At 47.8% G+C, this 23,062-nt stretch overlaps 3 protein-coding genes across 3 annotated transcripts; 2 read left to right on the top strand and 1 right to left on the bottom strand.

Moving 5' to 3' along the window:
• Positions 1-76: 76 nt before the first annotated feature.
• Positions 77-14,224, top strand: LOC121442940 (histidine--tRNA ligase, cytoplasmic). Its single transcript, XM_041644581.1, has 13 exons — positions 77-231; positions 458-547; positions 5,331-5,450; positions 7,620-7,715; positions 8,850-8,975; positions 9,431-9,538; positions 9,661-9,759; positions 9,982-10,075; positions 10,779-10,906; positions 10,999-11,241; positions 13,073-13,189; positions 13,433-13,579; positions 13,793-14,224. Exons 1-13 carry the CDS (start codon positions 142-144, stop codon positions 13,862-13,864), a joined length of 1,530 nt encoding a protein of 509 aa, XP_041500515.1. The 5' UTR covers positions 77-141; the 3' UTR covers positions 13,865-14,224.
• A 384-nt stretch (positions 14,225-14,608) lies between these two features.
• On the top strand, positions 14,609-16,974 carry LOC121442957 (dead end protein homolog 1). The gene is made up of 4 exons (XM_041644601.1): positions 14,609-14,632; positions 14,763-14,880; positions 15,216-15,677; positions 16,355-16,974. Exons 1-4 carry the CDS (start codon positions 14,609-14,611, stop codon positions 16,801-16,803), a joined length of 1,053 nt encoding a protein of 350 aa, XP_041500535.1. The 3' UTR covers positions 16,804-16,974.
• A 107-nt stretch (positions 16,975-17,081) lies between these two features.
• On the bottom strand, positions 17,082-20,975 carry LOC121442942 (WD repeat-containing protein 55). Its single transcript, XM_041644583.1, has 7 exons — positions 20,728-20,975; positions 18,775-18,875; positions 18,604-18,691; positions 18,329-18,508; positions 18,127-18,226; positions 17,866-18,035; positions 17,082-17,786 (listed from the first exon to the last, which is right to left on the bottom strand). Exons 1-7 carry the CDS (start codon positions 20,919-20,921, stop codon positions 17,462-17,464), a joined length of 1,158 nt encoding a protein of 385 aa, XP_041500517.1. The 5' UTR covers positions 20,922-20,975; the 3' UTR covers positions 17,082-17,461.
• Positions 20,976-23,062: the final 2,087 nt, after the last annotated feature.

Below are 23,062 nucleotides of genomic sequence, written 5' to 3'. Positions count from 1 at the left end.
CCCGACCCGGAAGTGTTTTCGCTCTCGCCAGAGACGTTCTAGGCCACGAAAGCCGGTGACTCGATAGCCGGAAGTCATCCGAAGCTAGGCTAAGTCTACCCAGGCGGGTTAGGCAGCAGTCGGTTCCGGTGAGCGGCCAGGATGGCTGATCGTGCTGCGCTGGAGGAGCTGGTGCGACTCCAGGGAGAGCATGTGCGGGGCCTCAAGCAGCAGAAAGCCTCCGCTGAGCAGGTGCGACTCAGATGGAAGGAGAGGGGCCCGGCAAACCAGAAGGACATAGAGGGTGGTCTGGCCGGAGGATACGCATGTGAATGAAGAGAGTAGGCTGGTAGAATGAAAGGGGCTGAGTGAGAAAGAAGGTAGCCAGGGTGGATCCCGAGAGAAGCGAGGGTAGGAGTATCGAGTGCATGGGAAGGGAGGGACAAATGGATAGTTCAGCGGTGTTTTTCTCTCCCAGATCGAGGAGGAGGTGGCGAAACTCCTAAAACTGAAGGCACAGCTGGGTCATGATGAAGGCAAACAGAAGTTTGTGCTCAAAACCCCGAAGGTAAGCTATTCCTGTGAGAGGCCTCAAAGGGAGGTCCTGATCAGTCTGAAGTACTGCAAAGGAGTAAGTAGTTGGTGTAGGCACCACGCTGGATTGATCGCAACCTGAGTCATTCGGTGATGACAGAAACAGAGCTGCTCAGGGGAGTCAGCCTGCTAATTGCCAGTCCTTCCATTCATTACCTATTCCCCGAGTAAGACTAGTGTGCGGTATTGTACACTGAATATACCATACTGGATATGCCTGTCTTTGTGATGCTTATATCCCACTGAGACAGAGATTTAAGACAAATAATTCCACACAGGGATATGCAATTACAAAATATGACTGGTGATATGAAGAAAATTAGGGCTTGAGAGATGGTTCAGCAGATAAGAGTATGCAGAGAATCCAAGTTTGATGCCCTGCACCTATATCGGGTGGCTCACAGCTGTCTGTAACTCCAGCGCGCACTCTATCTCTGTCTCTCTCTCTCTCTCTCTCTCTCATGCACACACACACACACACACACACATACACACAATGTATAAAAATTATAAAGAAACTTTAAAAAAAAGAGAGAAACTTACAGAGATGTTCTGAGAAAAATAAGGGGGAGCTGGGGAATCTGAGAAGTCACACCAAGGGGGTGATATACTAATGGACCTCTCAAGTGGGTAGGAGATAGCCAGGGAAAGACTGTTAGGATGACAGGCTCAGTAGAGTATGGACACCCTGATGCAGAAAAGAACTTTGATACTTCCTAGGAACTAGAAGAAGACCTGTTCAAATAGAAACAAAGTCAGAGAAACTCAGGCTCGGGGCTTCAGTTCAGATGCTATTCTGTAAGTTCTGTAAACAGAACTCCACACCTTCATTGGGTTCCCTTGGCACTTGATACTTAGTTCCCATTGCACAGACTTTGAATTTTCACTTTGGGGTGTGTATACACGAGAGTATGGGTGCCTGCAGAGGCCAGGAGAGGGTGTCAGATTCCCTGGAGCTGGAGTTACAGGCAGTTGTGAGCCATGCTAATGTGCTCTAGAAGAGCATCAAGAGTGCTTACCTGCTGAGCCATCTCTCCTGCTCTGTGCAACAACTTCTGGTAGTTATTCATGAAGTTTATTTGCCAGAAGCTAAGACTGGGTGCCTGGAAACAAAATTATATTTAATGAATGTATTTTAAGTTGATTTCCAAAGAGAAGCCATCTGTTGTGGTGTACATCTTTAATCCCAGGACCCAGGAAGCAGAGACAGGCAGATCTTTGTGAGTTTTAGTGATATTAAGACAGATCATTAGGTTTAAGTGAAGAGGGACTAATCTACCACAGATTCCCTATTTTTTACTTTATTCAATGATCTTAATAGTTATTGGTCATCATTTCTTTGAGGTCTTATTTTATTGAGATAGGGTATCTCTACATAGCTCTGGTTGTGTGTGTGTGTATGTGTGTGTCTGTGTGTGAGGGAGCAGCTGGAGTTACAGCAGTTATAGGCTGCCCAACCTAGATGCTAGGAACCAAAGTTAGGACAGACTGGGGTACAAGTTCCAGGCCAGTGGGGATGACATAGTAAGATAGGAAAACCTTGTGCCCAAAAGGCAGAGGTAGGATAGAGTTGGATGGTAGGATTAATTCTCTTTAAGCCAGGTTCATCAAGCTGTGCCTTTCTGCATAGTCTTTTTTTTAATATATATATTTTTTATTTATTTAGTATACAATATTCTTTCTGCGTGTAACCCTGAAGGTCAGAAGAGGGCACCAGACCTCATCATAAATGGTTGTGAGCCACCATGTGGTTGCTGGGAATTGAACTCAGGACCTTTGGAAGAGCAGGCAATGCTCTTAACCGCTGAGCCATCTCTCCAGCCCCCTTTGCATAGTCTTTTAAAAACAAAACAAAACACCAAGTCTGGCTAGCCTCAGACTTGCTATATAGCAGAGGTTAGTTTTGAAATTCTGATCCTTAGGTCTCCACCTAACAGGTACTGGAATTACAGGCATGTACCACCACACCCATCCCACACAATTTTTTTTTTCAAAGGGTGAAGAGGCGTTTAAAATCTCAGTGAAATGGGGACTGGGAGATGGTGCAATATTAAGGGTGCTTATTGTTTTTCTAGATCTGAGTTAGGTCCTCAGCACCCACATATAGCAGCTGTTGTAACTCCAGCTGGCCTCCAAGGATGCCCTCACACATGGCATTACAGAAATAATGGTCAGTAATGTCTCAGACTGTTGAATGGGGTGGAAAATTCAGTAAAGCAGAAGCAGCAAGAGTAATCTTGTTGGTGTGACACAATAAAAAACCCAGGGTACCACCCGGGAATCTAATTAGGCCTGCAGACCAAGGTGGGGCAGTGCAAAGTGGAGAGCAGGCTAAATGTCGAATCAGTGATATTGCTGACTGAGTCCAGAATGTGAAAAACTTTTTAGGACAAATTAATCCAGTTTCTTAAGTAAATAACATGGAGGGGCAGGAATAAGAGTGTGGCTCAGTGTGAGAAGGCCTGGGGTCCAAATCAGACACCACAGAAGAAGAAAAAAGGAAGAACAAGAGAGCTATTATGAATTAAATGGACATTGTCATCTAAATATAATATGTTTAGAATATGGCCAGGTGGTAGTAGTGCAGGCCTTTAATCCCAGCACTTGGGAGGCAGAGGCAGGCGGATCTCTGTGAGTTCCAGGCCAGCCTGGTCTACAAGAGCTAGTTCCAGGACAGGCTCCAAAGCTACAGAGGAACCCTGTCTCCAAAAAGACAAAACAAAACAAAAAAAAATTTGGAAAACTTATCTCTTACCCTGAGTTTGACAACTTCTCAATACTTACATTTTCCTGGTGAGATACCTGGTGGCGTTAATAAATTATTTTCCTTTTTTTTTAATTTTTTTTTGATTTATTTATTATGTGTACAGCCTTCCATGTGTACCCGCATGCCAGAAGGGGGCGCCAGGTCTCATTATAGATGGCTGTGAGCCACCATGTGGTTGCTGGGAATTGAACTCAGGACCTCTGGAAGAGCAGTCAGTGCTCTTAACCACTGAGCCATCTCTCCAGCCCAATAAATTATTTTCTGAGTGTTAAATAATGTCAATATTAAGATCTCTATAACTTTCCAATAAGCCAGTGTTTTGTAGATGACCAGTGTAGATGTCATAAAATCATACATGAGCAAAAGAGCCATTCAACATATAAGATACACTAGTAGGGTTTGTTGTTGTTGTTGTTTTTCGAGATGGAGGGTTTTGGGGTTTTTTTTGTTTGTTTGTTTCAGGGTTGTTGTGTTTTTTTTTGGTATTTAATACAAAAAGCACATAGGAAACTTGGCTGAGTTTTATTAAGAAAAACATTAAAGATTTGCAGAAATGGGGCTGGAGAGAAGGCTCAGCTTTAAGAGCACTGGCTGCTCTTCCAGAGCATCTGGATTAGATTCCGAGCACCCACCTGGTGACTGACAACCACCTGTAACTCTAATTCCAAAGGATCTGACATCCTCTTCTGGCCTCCATGGGCACCAGACATACAAGTGATGCATGAACATATGTGCATGAAAAATAAGGTTGAAAACAAGAGTTGCAAAAATGTGGTCAATGTATCATTAAAAGCACTTTTTAATGCTCTCAAAATATTATTTGTGTTCATTTGTAATGGTATATTGATAAATTTTTGCACTTTTAATTTCAAATGTGGCAAATGTACATAGAATACACTTGGAGTTGACAGTAGCTAAGAATGTGAAAAGGTTTGTCCACCAAAGGTTTTGGAGCGGGCTCTAATGTTCCAGACTAAAAACTCTGACCTAGGTGGGAGACAGACTCTACTCCAGACTTGCTGAGTGCTCTCAGGTAGTAACTTGACTTCTTGACAGCCTGTAATTTAGCTAGACAATGTATCTGCCAAACCTGAGTTAGGACTTTTTTTCCTTCTTAAGAAACAGTTTCATTGCTATGGCCCAAGCTGGCTTTGAATTCACTGATCCACCTTCCTCTGCTTCCAAGTGCCACCAAACCCAGTTTCGCTAGAGCTTTTTATCAGAAATAATTTGGTTAAATAGAATGTAAAAGAAACTTATGTTGAAAAATTGCGTGTAAATTTTAGAATTCAACCTGTTGAGCCACTTTGAATGATAATACGTTTGTCTGGTAGATATTGTCTGCTATACAAGCAAAAGTGGTTATTCCTGAGTTTTCCAAAAACTTGCGTTGGTTCTGTATTCTGTGAAACAGAACCTAGCCAGCTGATGGCAGTGACTCCTGGGATTGACAGGGCTTGTTCTGAGCTCTCTTCCCGCTTGGTGGCTGTAGGAAAACCCACGCTTGCAGCAGCATTCGTGTTCCTTGTTGCTGAGCTAGACTCTGGATAGTTCTGCAGTTTATTGTTCTTTTTTTTTTTTTTTTTTTTTTTTTTTTTTTTTTTTGGTTTTTCGAGACAGGGTTTCTCTGTGGCTTTGGAGCCTGTCCTGGAACTAGCTCTGTAGACCAGGCTGGTCTCGAACTCACAGAGATCCGCCTGCCTCTGCCTCCCGAGTGCTGGGATTAAAGGCCTGCGCCACCATTGCCCGGCTTGTTCTTTATTTTTATTTATTTTATGTGTGTTGGTGTTTTGCCTGAATGTCTTTCTGTGTGAGCGTATTGGATCCCCTGGAACTGGAGCTACAGACAGTTGTGAGCTGCCATGAGGGTGCTGGGAATTGAACCCGGGTCCTTTGGAAGAGCAGTCAGTGCTCTTAACTGCTGAGCCATCTCTCCAGCCCCTTGTTCTTTATTTTAAATGTCATTCTTGTTTTGATTTTGACTCCCAAGGGCACAAGAGACTACAGTCCCCGGCAGATGGCAGTCCGGGAGAAGGTGTTTGATGTCATCATCCGCTGCTTCAAGCGCCACGGAGCAGAAGTGATTGATACACCTGTATTTGAACTGAAGGTGAGAGATGGGTAAGGGGAAACTGAACAGTGGACCTGTGGGCTTGTGAAGACCAAAGAGGACAATGAAGGAGTCTAAGGTTACAAAGGTTAGAATTGTAACACATGAATGGGGCCGACAGAGTTCCGTCTGTGTCAACACTAGAGCACAAATGTTTGAGTTCACACACGGATGATTTTCAAGCTTTGAAAGCATGGCCAGTTTGGTCAGAGGGCTGTGTTATAACCAGTTGAAGACATCGCAGGGCAGAGACGGCTGTAACATCCTGAAGTTCTATTTTGGTTTCTGACATTGTTCAGCTCTCAGACGTTATAAAAGCATCTGTGTTTGCTGACCTGATAATGCATTCCTACAAGCTTATCTTCAAAACCAGAAAGCTGTGTGCACAGATATTCCTGTTGACTTATTTTGGAAATGTATTTTAATTGGAGCTACATAAGCATAATAGGACAATGTTAGCAAACAAATCTTTGCACTGCTGTTCTAAGATGGTCTCATTGAACCCAGGCTGGCCTTGAACCAGAAGCCTGGTGCTTCTGCCTTCCTAGTGCCATAGTTACAGGTGTAGCTCACTGCCCCAAGTCTCACTGGAAAATTATACACCTTTTTTATTTATTTACCTTTCAACGATGGGGAGGGTTAGATTTATTTTTATTATGTGTCGTACAGGAATGTGTGTACATGTACCCAAGGAGGTCAGACATGTAGGATGCCCATGGAGCTGACTGACACGGGTGCTGTGAATCAAACTTAGGTCTTCTGCAAGATCAATACGAATTCCTAACTACTTTATCAGGACTGGAGAGGTAGCTCAGCAGTTAGAGCACCTGTTGCTTGTGCAGAGGAACTGGGTGCAGTTCCCGACATCCATGTGGTGACTCACATCCATCTGTAACTCTAGTTCTAGGGGATCCAACACTCTCTTCTGACCGCCATGGGCACCAGACATGCCTTGATGGACACACACACATAGACAAAGCATTCATACACATAAAATACATTTTTTATTATTTCAATAATAATACCTTAGAAATGACTAAGGTGGCTCAGCTTGGGAAAAGACATTTACTATCAAGCCTGATGAGTTTAATCTTGAGAATTTACAAGATGGAAGAAGAGAACCAACTCTCACAATTACCCACCCTCCATATGCAAGTCATGGCCCATGAGCGCACACAATATAAATAAACGATTTATTTTTTTAAAAAGTAAATTAAAAGTAATACTTTCAGGGGCTAGGGGTGGCACACACCTTTTATCCCAGCAATTAGGAGGCAGAAGCAGGCAGATCTCTGTGAGTTCAAGGCCACCCTGGTCTACAGAGTGAGTTTCAGGACAGCCAGGGCTACATAGAGAAACCCTGTCTCAAAAAAACGAATGGGGGGAAAAAGTAATAGCTTTGCCACAAAATAGAAAAAAAAAAAAAAGCAGAATATCAACACAAAACTGTGACTCCCTTTTATTTTCGTTTTGTTTTGTCTTTTTGAAACAGGGTCTTTCTATGTAGACCAGGCAGGCCTTGAATTCACAGAGATCTACCTGCCTGTACCTTCTGGGTCCTGGGATAAAAGGTGTGCCTATTACTACTTTTTTTTTTTTTTTTAGATTTATTTATTATTTGTACAGTATTGTCAGTATTCTGACTGCATGTAAGCCTGCAGGCCAGAAGAGGGCACCAGATCTCATTACATGTGGTTGCTGGGAATTGAACTCAGGACCTTTGGAAGAGCAGGCAGTGCTCTTAACCGCTGAGCCATTTCTCCAGCCCCTATTACTACTTTCTTATTGTAACTATGTCAGACTTGTAAGCATTATGATAAATAGCAGAGGAATTATAAGACTATAGAGTTGAGATTAATCATGTTAGAATAGTAAGTTTTTGTGTTCATAATGGTCTTTTAAGGGCTGGGAATACAGCCCAGTGATTGCCCACCAAGTACAAAGCCTAGGTTCGATCCCTAGCATCACATAGCAATAATGATAATCAACTTATTTCTATCCAGGCATGGTGGCTCAAGCCTTTAATCCCAGCATTCAGGAGGTAGAGGCAGACAGATCCCTGGAAGCTCAAGGCCAGTCAGGGATACATAGTAAGACCCTGTACAAGCTCGAAAGCAAAGTTCAAATGTAGTTTATTATTGTGATCACATTGCTTCTTGGTTTCTCCAGGAAACACTGACTGGGAAGTACGGAGAAGACTCAAAGCTCATCTATGACCTGAAGGACCAGGGCGGGGAGCTGCTGTCTCTTCGTTATGACCTCACTGTATCCTTCTGCACTGGGTTCTTAAGACTTTGGACGAATTCGCACTCACTGACTGGGGCTGAACTTGGGTTTAGGGACAGCAAGCAGGCATAGGTAAGATTACATATGAAACCATTTATAATTTATTTCTTTAAACCAAGATAAAGGACTTTGGCTCAGCGGAATATAGCCTTAGAAATCTTCATCTTTCTGTCAGGGCCCTGTTCCTAGTTTTACAACAGTCTCCTGGCTCAAGAATAACTTTTCCTGAGCTGGGAAGCAGTGGTGCAGGCTTTTAATCCCAGCACTGGGGAGGTAGAGACAAGTGGATCTCACTGAGTTCAAGGCCAGCCTGATCTACAGAGAGAGTTCCAGGACAACTAGGGATGTTACACAGAGAAACCTGTCTTGAAGAATAGCTCTCCCCTACCTTCCCAGTGGGAAGAACTTTCTGTAATTGGCCAGTATTTCCTTTATCTCCAAGTGTCTTAGTTAGTGTTCTTTGCTGTGGAGGGGCACCGTGGCCATGGCAACTCTTATAAACGAAAGCCATTTAATCAGGGGCTTGCTTACAGTTCAGAGGGTTAGTCCATGATCATCACGCCAGGGAGCATGGCAGCACAAAGGCAGGCATGGTGCTGGAGAAAGCTGAGAGCTTTACATCCTGCTCCACGTGCAGCAAACAGAAAGCACGAGAGCACCTTTGAAACTTCCGAGCTGAATCCCGTGACACACCTCCTCCTAACTACCTAATCCTCCCAAACAGTTCCTCAGCTGGGGACTAAGCATGGAAAAACACAAGCCTGTGTGGCCAGATTCATTCAGACCACCACACCAAGCCACTCTGCCAGTCATCTAGTTAGGAATTCACATGGCCTTTTCCTCTGGTGTCTAACCTGCCATGTCCCCTTCTCTCCCCTAGTCAGCATAGTCCAGAGAGACACGAGTGAAAGGGAAAGGCAGGAGTCCTCACCGCCTGCCTTTCCTACTCAGCTGCCTTTTGTGGTTACAGTTAATCTTCTGACAGTTAGAAGCGCTGTAACTCTTCCAGACAGGGGTTTTATCTATACAGGCAGGGTTAGACCCCAGCTTCTGTGGGTGATGATAATTCCCAGCAGCCACAGGAGGCTCTTTTCCTTAACACTCTGTCCTCAGGTCCCTTTTGCTCGGTATCTGGCAATGAATAAACTCACCAACATTAAACGCTACCACATAGCAAAGGTGTATCGCCGGGACAACCCTGCTATGACCAGAGGCCGTTATCGCGAGTTCTATCAGTGTGTGAGTGTCGGAAAACCATGGAGCATGATGGGTAACTCAGGCCCTCTCTAATAGGATCTCCCGAACGCTATGGTGTCCTGAACAAACTGGATGACCTCGAAAATGCTCTTAAATTTCTGTGATATTTTCGGGTAGCCCTCATAATGGTTTAGTGAAAATGAATAAGACAGTCAAATCTGGGGTTTGGGGTATGGGGGTGTATATTTTAGTGCTGGGGACTGTACACACTGGGACACTAGGCAGTTGTTCTACCACTGAGCTACATCCCTAGCTCCAGGTTTTTTATATTAAACAACAGTTTTACAGTCACAACAGAGGATGAGGAAATTCAATGTGTGCTGTTGTCAAGTCTTCTAGATGAAACAGAAAATGAAGGGGAGGCCTGTGCTTCAGTGCAGACAGCACAGGTTTCAGGAGTCTCACATGCCACCCTCTCCCTCTCTGTTTCCTGACAGGATTTTGACATTGCTGGCCAGTTCGACCCCATGATTCCTGATGCGGAGTGTCTGAAAATCATGTGTGAGATCCTGAGTTCACTTCAGATAGGCAATTTCCTGGTCAAGGTCAGGGCTGGGTGGGACTGGGGGGCCTGGCCCCTCAGCGATCAGTAGCCAGTGGGATACCGACGATTGGGAATTGTGCAAAATGAGCAGGTTTCTTCCTCCCCATACCTTGCTCCTCACAGGTAAATGACAGGCGCATCCTAGATGGGATGTTTGCTGTCTGTGGTGTTCCTGACAGCAAGTTCCGTACCATCTGCTCCTCAGTGGACAAACTAGACAAGGTAACACCCGCGCACCTGACTCTCTCTAGATCCTACCCTGTTTTAAGCGATGAGAAAGTGTAAGAGGAAGAGGTAGCTGCCTCTGTACTCCCTGGAGGAGTTCTGGCCCCAGCATGTAGGCTGAAGGGCAGCTTTGCTCTCAGATTGCTTCTTGAACGGGCCCACACTCATTCTGTGGTAGAGAAGTTGTGTAGTGGCCTCTGACTGTTGTTGTCTGCCCAGGTGTCCTGGGAGGAAGTGAAGAATGAGATGGTAGGAGAGAAGGGCCTTGCACCGGAAGTGGCTGATCGCATTGGGGACTATGTCCAGCAGCATGGTGAGAAAGGAACCTAACAGCCACGTCACTGCCCTCAATCCTAAAGTTGAAACGTGTGTGTGTGTGTGTGTGTGTGTGTGTGTGTGTGTGTGAAGGGGTGTGTTGTTCGTGTGTACGTGTGAAGGGGTGTGTGTGGGTGTGTACATGTGAAGGGGTGTGTGTGGGTGTGTGTGTGTGAAGGGGTGTGTTGTTCGTGGGTGTGTGTGTGTGAAGGAGTGTGTTGTTCATGTGTGTGTGTGTACGTGTGAAGGGGTGTGTGTGAAGGGGTGTGTGTGAAGGGGTGTGTTGTTCGTGTGTACGTGTGAAGGGGTGTGTGTGTGAAGGGGTGTGTGTGAAGGGTTGTGTTGTGTGTGTGTATGTGAAGGGGTGTGTTGTTCATGTGTACGTGTGTGTGAAGGGGTGTGTTGTTCGTGTGTACGTGTGAAGGGGTGTGTGGGGGTGTGTGTGTGAAGGGGTGTGTTGTTCGTGGGTGTGTGTGTGTGAAGGGGTGTGTGTGTGTGTGAAGGGGTGTGTTGTTCGTGTGTACGTGTGTGAAGGGGTGTGTTGTTCGTGTGTACGTGTGAAGGGGTGTGTGTGGGTGTGTGTGTGTGAAGGGGTGTGTTGTTCGTGTGTGTGTGTGCACACGTGTGTACATGTACTGCACCCAAAAGGCAGGCCTGCTTTTTTTTTCTTGTCAGTCTGACCTACAAATTTGTTTCCTCAGGTGGGGTGTCTCTGGTGGAGCAGTTGCTCCAGGATCCTAAACTCTCCCAAAACAAACAGGCCTTGGAGGGCTTGGGAGACCTAAAGCTGCTGTTTGAATATCTGACCCTGTTTGGCATTGATGACAAGGTAAGTTGGATTGGAGACAGGAGCCCTAGCCGACGCTATGGCTTAGGGTCCCTGACCCTAGTCTGGTACTGACCATGACCTTACCTCCACAGATCTCCTTTGACCTGAGCCTTGCTCGAGGCCTGGACTACTATACTGGGGTCATCTATGAGGCGGTGCTGCTACAGATGCCAGCCCAGGCTGGGGAAGAGCCCCTGGGTGTGGGCAGTGTAGCTGCTGGAGGGCGCTACGATGGGCTAGTGGGCATGTTTGACCCCAAAGGGCGTAAGGTGCCATGCGTTGGGCTCAGTATTGGAGTAGAGCGAATCTTCTCCATTGTAGAGCAAAGATTAGAGGTAAGTCCAGGGGGTGGGTAGAACGCCGAAGGGCGGGTAATGGTACCCAGGCTACCTTTGATCTTTTAGGAACAGGTGCTGCTTTGGGCAGGCACCTTTGAGAAATGCAGAAGAGATGGATGGTTATGGACCATCTTCATGTGTGTCCTTATATATGTTTTATGATTCTGGAAATTGAACCTGGGCCTTGTGCACTCTAGGCAAGCACTGTTAGCACTATGCTGTTTTTCACTTAATTTGAGACAGTGTCTCATTAGGTTACCCAGGGTGGCTTTGAACTCTGTGTAGCCCAGGTGGGCCTTGAATCCTCCTGGCTCAGCCTCTGAATAGCTGGGCTAGGTTAAGCCATCGGGCCTGGCTTCTAGGATAGTTTTGTGGATCTTTATTCTTTCTCCCCTGAATCAGAGCTATCAAAAATCGAGGCTGGGGTATCTAAGATGCACCGCCATGTACTGGGCCTACATGCTTGGTGCGTTTTCAGCTAGACACTTTTTCTTCTTCAGATAAGCAATCAGATAATTTGCTCAAGGTCGTGATACTTGTAAGTAGGAGAGTCAGAGTGTGATCCAGATAGTTCAGTGTTGTGTTAACCGTTCTAATGCTGCCTCTCAGTGGAAAACATGTCTGAGGCCCTGGGCTTGCTCCAATGGCTGTTCTGACTCCCTGGGGCCTGGAGTAACTCCAAGGATGCTCCCTTTTGTTGCTGGTACTCTTAAATGGCTCATTGCATTTGATTTTCAGGGATGTTCTAGTAACTTTCCCACTATTGCTGATTTTTTTACCTCTAGGATGACACCATCCATGCTGCCTACTTGAGGTCATTATTCTAGTAGGCAGCTTATGTTGTAACTTTGAAAACAGTTTCTAGCCGGGTGGTGGTGCACGCCCTTAATCCCAGCACTTGGAGGCAGAGGCAGGCAGAGCTCTGTGAGTTCGAGGCCAGCCTGGTCTACAGAGCTAGTTCCAAGACAGCCAGGGCTGTTACACAGAGAAACCCTGTCTCAAAAAAAACGGGGGGGTGGATAGTTTTCCAGAAAAAGTTGAGGGGCAGGAGTAGCCTTGTTCTGCATCCACACATACCTAGTCTCAGATGGAGTAGATGGTGAAGACTAGACGCCAGTGCTGGTTTGAGGTGGTCTCACCGTTCTCCCTTGTGACTGTGTTGTGGCCCCTAACCTAGATGGAAAGGAATTTTAGCTTTACTGTACTGCTACCCTGGAGTATTTATTCCTTTTTGTTGTTGTGTTTTGGTGTTTTGTTCTGTAAATTTTTTTTTTAATTTTTTGTGTATGGGTGTTTTGCCTACTTGTTTGTCTGTGCCTGGTGCCCACAGAGGCCAGAAAAGGGCATCAGATCCCTTGGGACTAGAATTGTAAACAGCTGTAAACTGCCATGTGGGTGCTGGAAATCAGACAGACTCAGGTTCTCTGGAAGAGCAGCCAGTGCTCTTAACTGCTGAGCCATCTCTCCAACCCGCTTATTTGTTTTGTTTGGTGGGTTGGTTGGGTTTGGAGGTGTTTTTTGTTTGGTTTTTTGGAGACACACTAGCCTCAAACTCACATATTCAAGGCGAGCCTTGAAGGCCTGATCCTTCTGTCTTCACCTCCCAAGTACTAGAATTATAGATGTACCCAGCTTTTTGTTCATTATTTATTCTGACAAGTCATACAAGTCAGTTCATTTCTTACACCCTCTGGTAGATGAGAAGGCTGGGACCCTGCCCTAGTTGAGCTCACAGAACTGGACTTAGTCTCTCGGGATCCTAACTACAGCCCTTCCTGTTGTTCCTTGATCGCTTAGTCCCGCTCTGCTCTTGCCTGCCTCTCCCCAGGCTTTAGAGGAAAAGGTTCGGACCACAGAGACCCAGGTGCTCGTGGCATCTGCACAGAAGAAGCTGCTGGAGGAGAGACTGAAGCTTGTCTCCGAGCTGTGGGATGCTGGGATCAAGGTACAGGAAGCAGTCCCCAGGGTGGTAGCAAACGTGGGAGTACTAGGCACAGACTCATAGAAGTCCACATGGTGCCTCTCCTGTTACTCCTGAGATGGAGCTAAGCAAGTGCAAACTGTTTAAGTACGTGTGCAGTTTTGTTTTGGTTCAAATAAGGCCAATCATTCTTCCTGCTGCGCCCCCACCCCGAAGTTTCCCCCTGAGAACACAGAAGCCTTTGTTTTCTTCTTGGGTCATTTGCAGGCCGAGCTGCTCTACAAGAAGAACCCAAAGTTACTGAACCAGCTGCAGTACTGTGAGGACGCGGGCATCCCGCTGGTGGCCATCATTGGCGAGCAGGAGCTCAAGGATGGCGTCGTCAAGCTGCGGTCCGTGACGAGCAGAGAAGAGGTAAGGGGGCAAGCAGGACGATAAAGGACATGGGGGCATCAAATGCTTTAAGATCTCCAGAGTCCACATGCACCGTTTTACTGGGGGCATTATCTACCCTGGCGTATCTAATTGGGTTTATGTCCCAGTGAGCCAACCCTGATAACTAAAAGTAGGCACTCAGTGAATAGCTGAGCGGAGGATGCTCATACCTTCTCCCTCCATCCTGGCCAGGTGGATGTCCGAAGAGAAGACCTTGTGGAGGAGATCAGAAGAAGAACAGATCAGCCCCCCTCTATCTGCTGAACTGGGCAAACTTCCAGAGGAAGCATGGTTGACCTTGTTTGAACTAAAACAAAACTGCACATATATTTAAACAGTTTGCACGTCTCTGATCCAGCAGAAGACTGAAGGGTAGTCAGAACAGAGGCTTCTTGTTTTTATTAATACTTTAATATTGGTAATCACTGGCAAAAAAAAAAAGTCCAGGTACTACATTTTCCTTGTCGGGATGGAGAGGAACAGTGTAGGTGGATTAATCAAGGTTCTGCCTCCTAAACTCCTGTATGGACCTGAGGTGGCTTCATTGCAGAGCCACACACCAGATGAACAGATGTCTCCCTATAACCTATCGCCAAAAAGTCCAATAAATGTCTCCACCGCTAACTTAGCCTGTCTGTGTCCGTGATGCCTAATCCTACCTTCCTCTTCAGGCCCTGAAACATTCAAACCATTCTAGTAACTGGTATGAAAGAGCGACGGTCCCGTCAGAAACCCACTGGTTAAAGGACACCCACACTGTGGGCACAGTGTCCATCCTGCCCGGACTCTGCCCCACCCACACCTCTGGCGATGGAGCTCCACCCACACACACAGGGTTTAGCTTGCGTGCCCCCCAGGGGCTCGCGCACGTGCAATGGGTACCTCCTTGAGAGGCGGGGTTGCTCTCTGAGCCAATGAGAGCTTGAGGGGGCGTGGAGGACAGGGAATCTTCCAGAGACAGAAGCTCAAGGAAGTTCTAAAGCGTACTGGCAAACCTAGGAGAGAGCTATGCAGTCGAAACGTGAGTGTGAGGTAAGTAAATGAAGACCTAAGGGGTCTTTGGGTCCCGTCTGCACAAGGGGCTGTTACCGTGACCCCAGTACCGCAGGCGAGGTGGGACCGCTGGTGATGCGTCATTTCAACCTACCTCTTTCCACCCCAGCAATGGTGCGAGAGGGTGAATCCAGAGAACAAGGCAGCCCTGGAGGCGTGGGTAAGAGAGACTGGCATCCGCCTGGTTCAGGTCAACGGGCAAAGAAAGTATGGCGGGCCACCCCCAGGTATGGTAGCCCCACCCCCTGTGTCTCTACACCAGCCTCGGGTCACTCTTGTGGGAAGGGCCTGTCCCTAAGCTCCAAAGTCAGAAACCCGAAACTACCTGACTGACAAACCCTCTGTTAGATTCGGGTTTTGTCTGGCTTCCCTTGCCACTCTCCCACTCAGTGCCAGCCTGGTTGTTTATGCAGCCCAGTGGCCCCATTATGCTAAGGACCAGGAGCCAGAAGGGTGTCAATATTTCTAGATGATCTTCTCACCCTCCCCAGCTATTTCCTGGGGCTTAGAAATAAAACCATCTCGGTAAACCACAGTACCCCTCCATAATCTCTCCCTCTAGGCTGGGTGGGCAGCCCGCCACCTTCAGGGTCCGAGGTGTTTATTGGACGACTACCCCAGGACGTGTATGAGCACCAGCTGATCCCACTCTTCCAGCGCGTGGGGCGTCTCTACGAGTTCCGCCTAATGATGACCTTCAGTGGCTTGAACCGCGGCTTTGCCTATGCGCGCTACAGCTCACGGCGCGGTGCCCAGGCCGCCATTGCCACTCTGCACAACCACCAGCTGCGCCCTTCTTGCCAGCTTCTGGTGTGCAGAAGCACCGAGAAGTGCGAGCTGACAGTAGACGGGCTGCCACCGAGCTTGAACCGCCACACGCTACTGCTCGCCCTCCAACCTCTGGGTCCCAGCCTGCAGGAGACATTGCTGCTACCCAGCCCTGGGTCGGCGCCCTCTCAGATTGCACTGCTCAAGTTCAGCACACACCGAGCCGCTGCCATGGCCAAAAAGGCCCTGGTAGAAGGTAGGGGTGGAAGCTGCGGGAGGGCGGCTGGCTACTTAAAAGCATATCCCCAAATCTTAGACATGTGTGGAGTTCACAGACTGCCACCATGCAATAGTACTACAGCCACTACTTACCTAAATGTAAGCTACCACTTGTCTACTCCCATACGTTGTATTTTTTTTTTTTTTTTTGAGACAGGGTTTCTCCGTGTAGCCTTTGGCTGTCCTGGAACTCGACCAGGCTGGCATCAGACTCACAGATACTCCACCTGCCTCTGCTTCCCAAATTCTTGGATTAAAGGTTTGCGCCACCACCACCTGCTGTTGTATCCTGTGTTAGTCCTTGATGTTTCCCTGTTTTCTCAGAGCTGTAAAGAGTTGAGATGGGCCTGCTTATCTTTGTAGCTCTTGCCCTTCAGCAAATTAAGCAGTGCTGTTTCTGCTTTTGTGATGATGGTGGTTAGGTGAATGAAGCCTGAATGCCCTGTGTTGCCCCAGGGATAACTAGATAGTGGTATTATAGCCCCTTCACAAACACTTGCAGTGAGACTTGGGGAAGTCATTGTCACACCACCAGGAAGTAAAGGCATTAAACACAGCCTGAGGCAAGTCACTTCACAGGCCAACTCCTGCCTGAGTGTCTGTCTCTGGTCCCGGTACTCAGATCTGCCCTTATCTCTTGCCTTTGTCTTGCAGGGCAGTCACGCCTTTGTGGAGAACAGGTGGCTGTCGAGTGGCTCAAGCCAGACCTGAAGCAGCACTTCCGCCAGCAGCTTGCAGGTCCCTCACTGCGACTCCTCCGGCCCAATGGCAGCCCGCAGAGCAGGAACAGGCTAGGGTTCCAAGGGGCTCGGGCCGCCCTGCAGCTGCTGTGTCAGCGAATGAAGCTGGGCAGCCCAGTGTTCCTTACCAAGTGTTTAGGCACAGGGCCCGCTGGCTGGCATCGCTTTTGGTACCAGGTTGTGATCCCTGGACACCCAGTGCCTTTCAGTGGCCTCATTTGGGTTGTGCTGGCCTCTGATTGGCAGGATGGGCATGAGGTGGCCAAGGATGCTGTTTCTGCACAGTTGCTGGAAACACTGAGTGAGTCTAGGACCAGCTTGTGGTCTCCTGGGGCTGAAGCAGGTACCATGGTTAAGCAGTGACCCCTCCCCCTCTTCTCTGCAGGCATTCTAAATGGGTAGGCAGAACCTGTGCCTGTCCCCAGCCCAGCAGGCCTGGGCAGCCACTACTGAATCACAAAGTGACAGGGCCTGGCTACAGCTTCCTTGCTAGGGCAAACCCTGTCACACCTAAGTGCTACTTTAGTTGTGAAGAACTTTGCCATTCCCTATTGAGCCCAGGGTCTGATCTGACCTCTGGCCTAGTATCCTTGGTCAATTCCCAGTTTGACAAGTAACTCACCATACCCACACAAAAGAGCTTACTATGAATCTGTGTTTTTATTTGAGCCAAAGGCCCTTCCACCACTTGTTACTGATTTGGGCTTACCTGGTTTTCTTTTTTTCTACATTGGTTGTATTTATATTAAACCTCTGGTTGGTATACACATGTCTGTCTGTGCTGTCTTGCTGTAACAGAGTTTGTTTTACAATGGTAAGGTGAGCAAATGCTTTCCCACTTTGGGGTCATGAGTACATAAAACAGAGTATTGGGAACTCCTATTTGGGGACTTGGGGTGTCACTCAGTGGCAGAGCTAAGCTTATACTCAAGATTGTAGGTTCAGTCTACATCAAAACACAAATCTCTTCAGGGCTGTCCCAGAAAACACGGCTCCCTGTCCTGACATTGTCCTCGTGCCCTCAGTCACTGTTGTCATCGCTGTCCTTCGCCACCTCCTCTGGAGCCTTGGCATCCTCCCCATCTTCTCTCAGCCCTGCAAAGAAGTCATCAGTGCTCCAGGCCTTACTGCTCAAGGCACGAAGTGGTCCTCCCTTTTTCTTGCGTCGCCGATAGTCGTCCACAACCACAGTCCGCAGCTGAGTCATGTTCCAAAATTTGAGTCGCTGGTCATGGCCACTACTGGCCAAAAATTGGCCACAATGGGACAGGGCTAGCTCCTCCACAGGCTCCCCAACGTGCTGGCCCACAGTGCCTACCACTCGGTTTGGCAAGATATTCACAGCCCTGAGCAGAGAACAGTGTTAGGTCCTGGCTGGCTTGCCTCTTACTTCCTAAGCCCCAGGGCTGCTCTGGCTTCCCTTACCTGATGGTCCCATCAGTGGAGCCAGTGCACAGCAGGTTCTCGGTGACTGGAACCATGCAGTCAATGGACTCTGCCCTCAGGGCAAAGCGGTCACTTGTGGCCCCAAAACCATTCCAATTGAAGAGGTAGATGGTACCTTCGCTAGATCCACAGGCCACCTTCTTCCCATACTGCAGGTTAACAAGGTAAACCGTGTTTGTGGAGCGACTTCACAGTGAACCCCCTGGCATACATACCCCATCCCATCATACCCAGCTGTACTTTCATGAGGGTGACGGAGGTTAGGTCGCCTGACTGAGGCTCTGAGAGTAACTCAAATCGGCGTCTCTTGATGTTGAAGACACCAAGGCAGCCATCCCCACTGTAGAGAACAAACAGATTGAATGGGAAGCTCATAACACAAAGTGGGTACCAAGTGGTCTAGTGGGAGGCAAAGAGCAGGGAGTCAGGTTTAAGGCTGTACCTGGCTGTCAGCAGCAGCTTTTTGGCTGGGTCTAGAGCCATGTCAGCAATGTACTCCTCATGCTGCCGCATATCCATGAGAGGGCCCTCTTTCCGCTGGTCCCAGAGCCGGATACCACCTGTGTCATCCCCAGTGACTAGAACATTCTCATCCACAAGCAGCAGACTGTTAATGGGGGCACTGGAGAAACAAAGAATATGAAGCTGTTCTAATAGAGACCTCTCCGTCCTTACCCCTACCCCTCACATGGTATGCGTATAATTGATTTTTCTTACCTGTGAGCCTTGGAAATTCGTCTTTCCAACTGTCCTCGTTCGACATCTAATACGTGGATTGCTTTGTCCTTAGAGACAGTGACAAGTTCTGGGGGAGAAGGCCCAGCTTACAGTATTGCTCATTGCCATCTAGCCTCTCCCACACGGCTGGCTGCCCTCCCCAGTACTCACTCTGCCCATCCTCTGAGAAGCCCACAGCTCTGCAGGACTTGAGGTGGTGTCCTGAGGACCAGAGTTCCTTGGTTTCGCCCTCCTGACAAGAGTATGAGAAGCTGAGGAAAGGAAGAGAGAGTGAATGCTCCCATACCACACCTGAAAGGCATGGAGCACAAAAATCCAAGCTTCCCATGTAGGTCCAGTGCTTCCAAGACAAAACAGCTTACCATTCTGCTTAGCAATTTTCTTTGTAATAATGGAGATGGAACTCAAGCCTTCACACGTGCTCACTAAAACTCAGCAACTGAGCCACACACCCCCAGCCTGTTTAATCATTTCTCTTTCTTTATGTATATTTTTTCTTTTAGTTATTCTGGTTGGTTGGTTTTGGTTTTTCAAGACAGGGTTTCTCTGTGTACCTGGCTGTCCTGGTACTCACAGACCAGGCTGGTCTTGAACTCAGAGATCCACCTGCCTCTACCTCCCAAGAGCTAGGACTAAAGGTGTGTGCTACCACCAACCAACCCTTTTAGCCTGGAATTTGTAATTCTTTGTCTCATCCTCAAAAGTCCGAGCCTGGGGAAATACTGGGTCTGGACCACTGTGGGGGCCCAGAAATACTTGATTAAACTAATGGCAACCTGGGTGTGTTGATGGAGGCCTATTTTCTTAAGAATTCTTGCCAGGCAGTGGTGGCAGATGCCTTTAATCCCAGCACTCTGAAGGCAGAGGAAGGTGGCTGTCTCTGAGTTGAAGCCAATCTGGTCTACAGTGAGTTCCAGGACAGCCAGGGCTGTTAGACGGGGAGGGGGGGGGGGGGGCGCACGCCTTTACCAAGCACTCCGGAAACAGAGGCAGACAGATCTCTGAGTTTGAGGCCACCCTGGTCTACAGAGCAAGGACGGTCAGAGATACTTAGAGAAACTGACTTAAAAACATTGGGGGAAAAATAATCTGAGATTGGAGTCAGGATCCTTTGAGACTATTCTGGGTCATAGTGAGATCTGTCTGAAAGAAAAATAACTGAGCAGGGCTGTGGTGGCGCACGCCTTTAATCCCAGCACTCGGGAGGCAGAGACAGGCAGATATCTGTGAGTTCGAGGCCAGCCTGGTCTACAAGAGCTAGTTCCAGGACAGGAACCAAAGCTACAAAGAAGCCCTGTCTCGAAGAAAAAAAAAAAAAAAAAAAAAGAAAGAAAGAAATAAAAAAAGAAAAACTACTGACAGAAATCCAGTCCCAGGGCTGGAGAGATGGCTCAGTGGTTAAGAGCATTGCCTGCTCTTCCAGAGGTCCTGAGTTCGATTCCCAGCAACCACATGGTGGCTCACAACCATCTGTAAAGAGGTCTGGCGCCCTCTTCTGGCCTTCAGGAATACACACAGAATATTGTATACATAATAAATAAATAAATAAATAAATCCAGTCCCAGAAGTTGCAAAGGTCATATCAGAGTCCACAGAAGCTAGAGAAGGGCACAGTTAATTACTATACATTTTTACCAATGTCACCGTACTGACAACTTAAAATAGAGGTGGAGGGCTGGGAAGATGGTTCAATGGATAAAGTGCTTGCCTCCAGCCTTGGGATCCCCAAAACCTATTTAAAAGTTGGATAGAATTGTGGCCAACTCTATTCCCAGCATTTAGGAAGCAGAGATGGACCCCTGAGGCAAGCTGGCTAGCTAGTTAAGACTAGCCAAGATCGTCGAGCTCCAGGCTCAACAAGACACCTTGCCTAAAAATAAAATAATAAAATAATAAAAGATGGAGAGGGACGTGGAAAGATAAACTGGAATCAATGTGAGGCCTCCACAAGCACACTTGCTGAATGTTACTGAACGAGTCGGGCCGTCAGAGTCTCGTAAAATGTTTTCCCGCCACACTCTCTACCCTCACCTCCATCCCAGAAGAGCTTTAAGACCCTGGAGCCCACGCGCCCACCACACCTCCGCCCTACACCCCACTCACACGAACACGTCCCCGTCTACGTCCCCTGCTGCCAGCAGATCGCGGGTGGGATGGAACGCCAGGCCACTGGCTGGGGCTTCCAGCACGATGTCTTCTGGGGTATCACGGATCCGGGGTGCTGCCTTCGTGGAGTCAAGGTCTTCTTCTTCATTGCTAGAGTTCTCTGAGGGACTCTCCTCACACATGCGATCCATAGGACCCACGCGCGCGCCAAGGAGCCAAGCACATCTAATGAGGCGTGGCTTAGGTCGCTCCTTCCGGAAAGAGGCGGGATCGGAAGTGCACAGGGAAGAACGTCAGAAGGGGACGGACCTTTTGCCTCCGGTGGGCGGTGGGAGTGGAGCCGTCGCTACCCTACCCCCCTTTTATTTATTTATTTATTTATTTGTAAATAAAGCTGAGTGAGTTGCAGTTCATTAAAAGTTTCTTTTTTTTAAAGGGCTAAGAAAAAAAGAGCTGAGGAAGAAAGACACTTCAGAAAATACGGTCTTCGTTTCAGAGGATTTCCCCTGCCTCAGTGTTTTCCTGTATAATGAATGCCTGTCACGGCGCGCTGCGTGAACCTTATGGAGTCGGTTTCTCTCCTCCCACCTTTACGTAGGTTCCAGTGATTAAACTCCGATCCTCAACCAGCTGTGCCATCTCCTGCTCCTCCACCCCAGACCTACCTTACCTGACCCACTGGTGGCCTGTGCTTGGGCTAGCTGGCTAGACTGACCTTTGAGACCTGCCCTCCCTCCTAAGCCGCTTTACATATTTGGGAACACCCTAAATTCTACCCTATCCTTCCATCCAATCCTGTCCTAACAGATAGAGGGGGATCCCAATCATTCCTGACTTTGTGAAACCTAAGACCAAGGCTAGGGGCAGGCACATTGCTCAAGAAGGAAAAAGAGTCCATGCAACCCTAAGATAACAGACAGGGATTATTAACAGGAGGCAGCCTTCACACATGCTCAAACAGCTGCCCAGGCCAACATCTTCAGGCCTCCAAAAAAAACAGTGAACAGTCCAGTCTAGTAGTTCGGCTCCTGACCTTTGATGGGCTACCCAGAAAACAAGCATGACAGCTGATGCTCTGAGCATCCCTGTTAACAAAGGTTCCAATAACGAGGTTGCTTTCCATGGCAGTGCGGTAGGCCTTCTAAGGCATGTACTGGATGGTAGCACACTTCTTCGGGGCAGGGAGACAAAGGCAGGTGGATCTTGTGAGACTATCAGGCCAGTCTGATCTGTATACTGAGAAAGGAAAATAATGTGAACATGAGGGACTGGAGAGATGGCTCAGCAGGTAAGAACACTGTCTGCTTTTCCAAAGGGTCTGGGTTCAATCCCATCACCCACATGGCAGTCTACAACTGTCCATAACTCCAGTTCCAGAGGATCTCACTCACACAGACACACATGCAAGCAAAACACCAATCAATGTTGATAAAACAAATTATTGCCAGGGAGTGGTGGTGCACACCTTTAGTCTCAGCACTTGGGGAGGCAGAAAACAGGTAGATCTCCTAGTTGGAGGTCAGCCTGATCTCCGGAGCAAGTTCCAAGACAGTCAGGGCTATACAAAGAAACCCTGTCTTGAAAAACAAAAAAAAAAAAAAAAAAAAAGTGAGCATGAGGTGGGTTTGAAAGAATCATCTATCTGAAGAGGGATTAAAGGGTTAGAGTATTGTAGAAACAATATTAAGCTGGCAGTCAACCCTCAGATCTTGCTTATTGATTCTAGGTATTCATATGAATCATGTCTCTGTGACCGTTTTCCTCATTAGAACTGTGACCGACAACCGTAGGACCATGGCACCATTTGTCTAAAGCCATTCTAGGTACTGATGAAGACAGTCCATTTTCTGCTTAAGCACTACTGGCAAAGCTGGATGCCTCAAAGAGCCCTCTTCTGCAGCTGTGGGTTTAACACAGTGGTAGAGTGCTTGTCTAGCATGCACAGCTGAGTTCGATGTGCAATGCCACCAAAACGAAGATGTCCTTTCCTATCAAGATGAAAATGGTCGAAGTCAATGGCTAAGCTTAGTGACATCCAGCTTCCCTAGGAATTGGTGAACCCACAGATGCTATACTCAGCCAGGAAAAGTGGAGACCCTAATGGACACCAGACCAAAGAGCGGAAAGGAGACCGTTCGCTCACTCCGGGCCTTGACAAACTTCTCAGGGTGAAGGGCACCAACACCTTTTGGACAGGATATACCAGTTTTACCTCAAGGAGTTCCCCATCCCAGCCCCCATCAGTCGTTTAGCCAGCCAGGCCTTGAGTGGAACTCAACAATAATGCTCCCCACTAAGGGTTTAAACTCATAAAAGGCTTTTGTTTCCACAA

The sequence above is a fragment of the Microtus oregoni genome, unplaced genomic scaffold, assembly GCF_018167655.1.
Source record: "Microtus oregoni isolate MIOR12 unplaced genomic scaffold, Mior012 000098F_ref0000018, whole genome shotgun sequence".
Classification (NCBI taxonomy): domain Eukaryota; kingdom Metazoa; phylum Chordata; class Mammalia; order Rodentia; family Cricetidae; genus Microtus; species Microtus oregoni.
The sequence above is the reverse complement of the archived record's forward strand: the minus strand, read 5'-3'. Positions and strand labels throughout refer to the sequence as shown.

Excerpts from the sequence above, each read along its gene's own strand:
- LOC121442940 (XM_041644581.1), top strand. The coding sequence starts at position 142 with ATGGCTGATCGTGCTGCGCTGGAGGAGCTGGTGCGACTCCAGGGAGAG. Across the intron at positions 9,539-9,660 it reads TAGGCAATTTCCTGGTCAAG|GTAAATGACAGGCGCATCCT; the intron begins GTCAGGGCTGGG and ends TGCTCCTCACAG. Across the intron at positions 10,076-10,778 it reads GGACTATGTCCAGCAGCATG|GTGGGGTGTCTCTGGTGGAG; the intron begins GTGAGAAAGGAA and ends TTGTTTCCTCAG.
- LOC121442957 (XM_041644601.1), top strand. The coding sequence starts at position 14,609 with ATGCAGTCGAAACGTGAGTGTGAG. Across the intron at positions 14,881-15,215 it reads GTATGGCGGGCCACCCCCAG|GCTGGGTGGGCAGCCCGCCA; the intron begins GTATGGTAGCCC and ends CTCTCCCTCTAG. Across the intron at positions 15,678-16,354 it reads CAAAAAGGCCCTGGTAGAAG|GGCAGTCACGCCTTTGTGGA; the intron begins GTAGGGGTGGAA and ends TTTGTCTTGCAG.
- LOC121442942 (XM_041644583.1), bottom strand. The coding sequence starts at position 20,921 with ATGGATCGCATGTGTGAGGAGAGTCCCTCAGAGAACTCTAGCAATGAA. Across the intron at positions 18,036-18,126 it reads CCTCCGTCACCCTCATGAAA|TATGGGAAGAAGGTGGCCTG; the intron begins GTACAGCTGGGT and ends GTTAACCTGCAG. Across the intron at positions 17,787-17,865 it reads TCCACTGATGGGACCATCAG|GGCTGTGAATATCTTGCCAA; the intron begins GTAAGGGAAGCC and ends TTCTCTGCTCAG.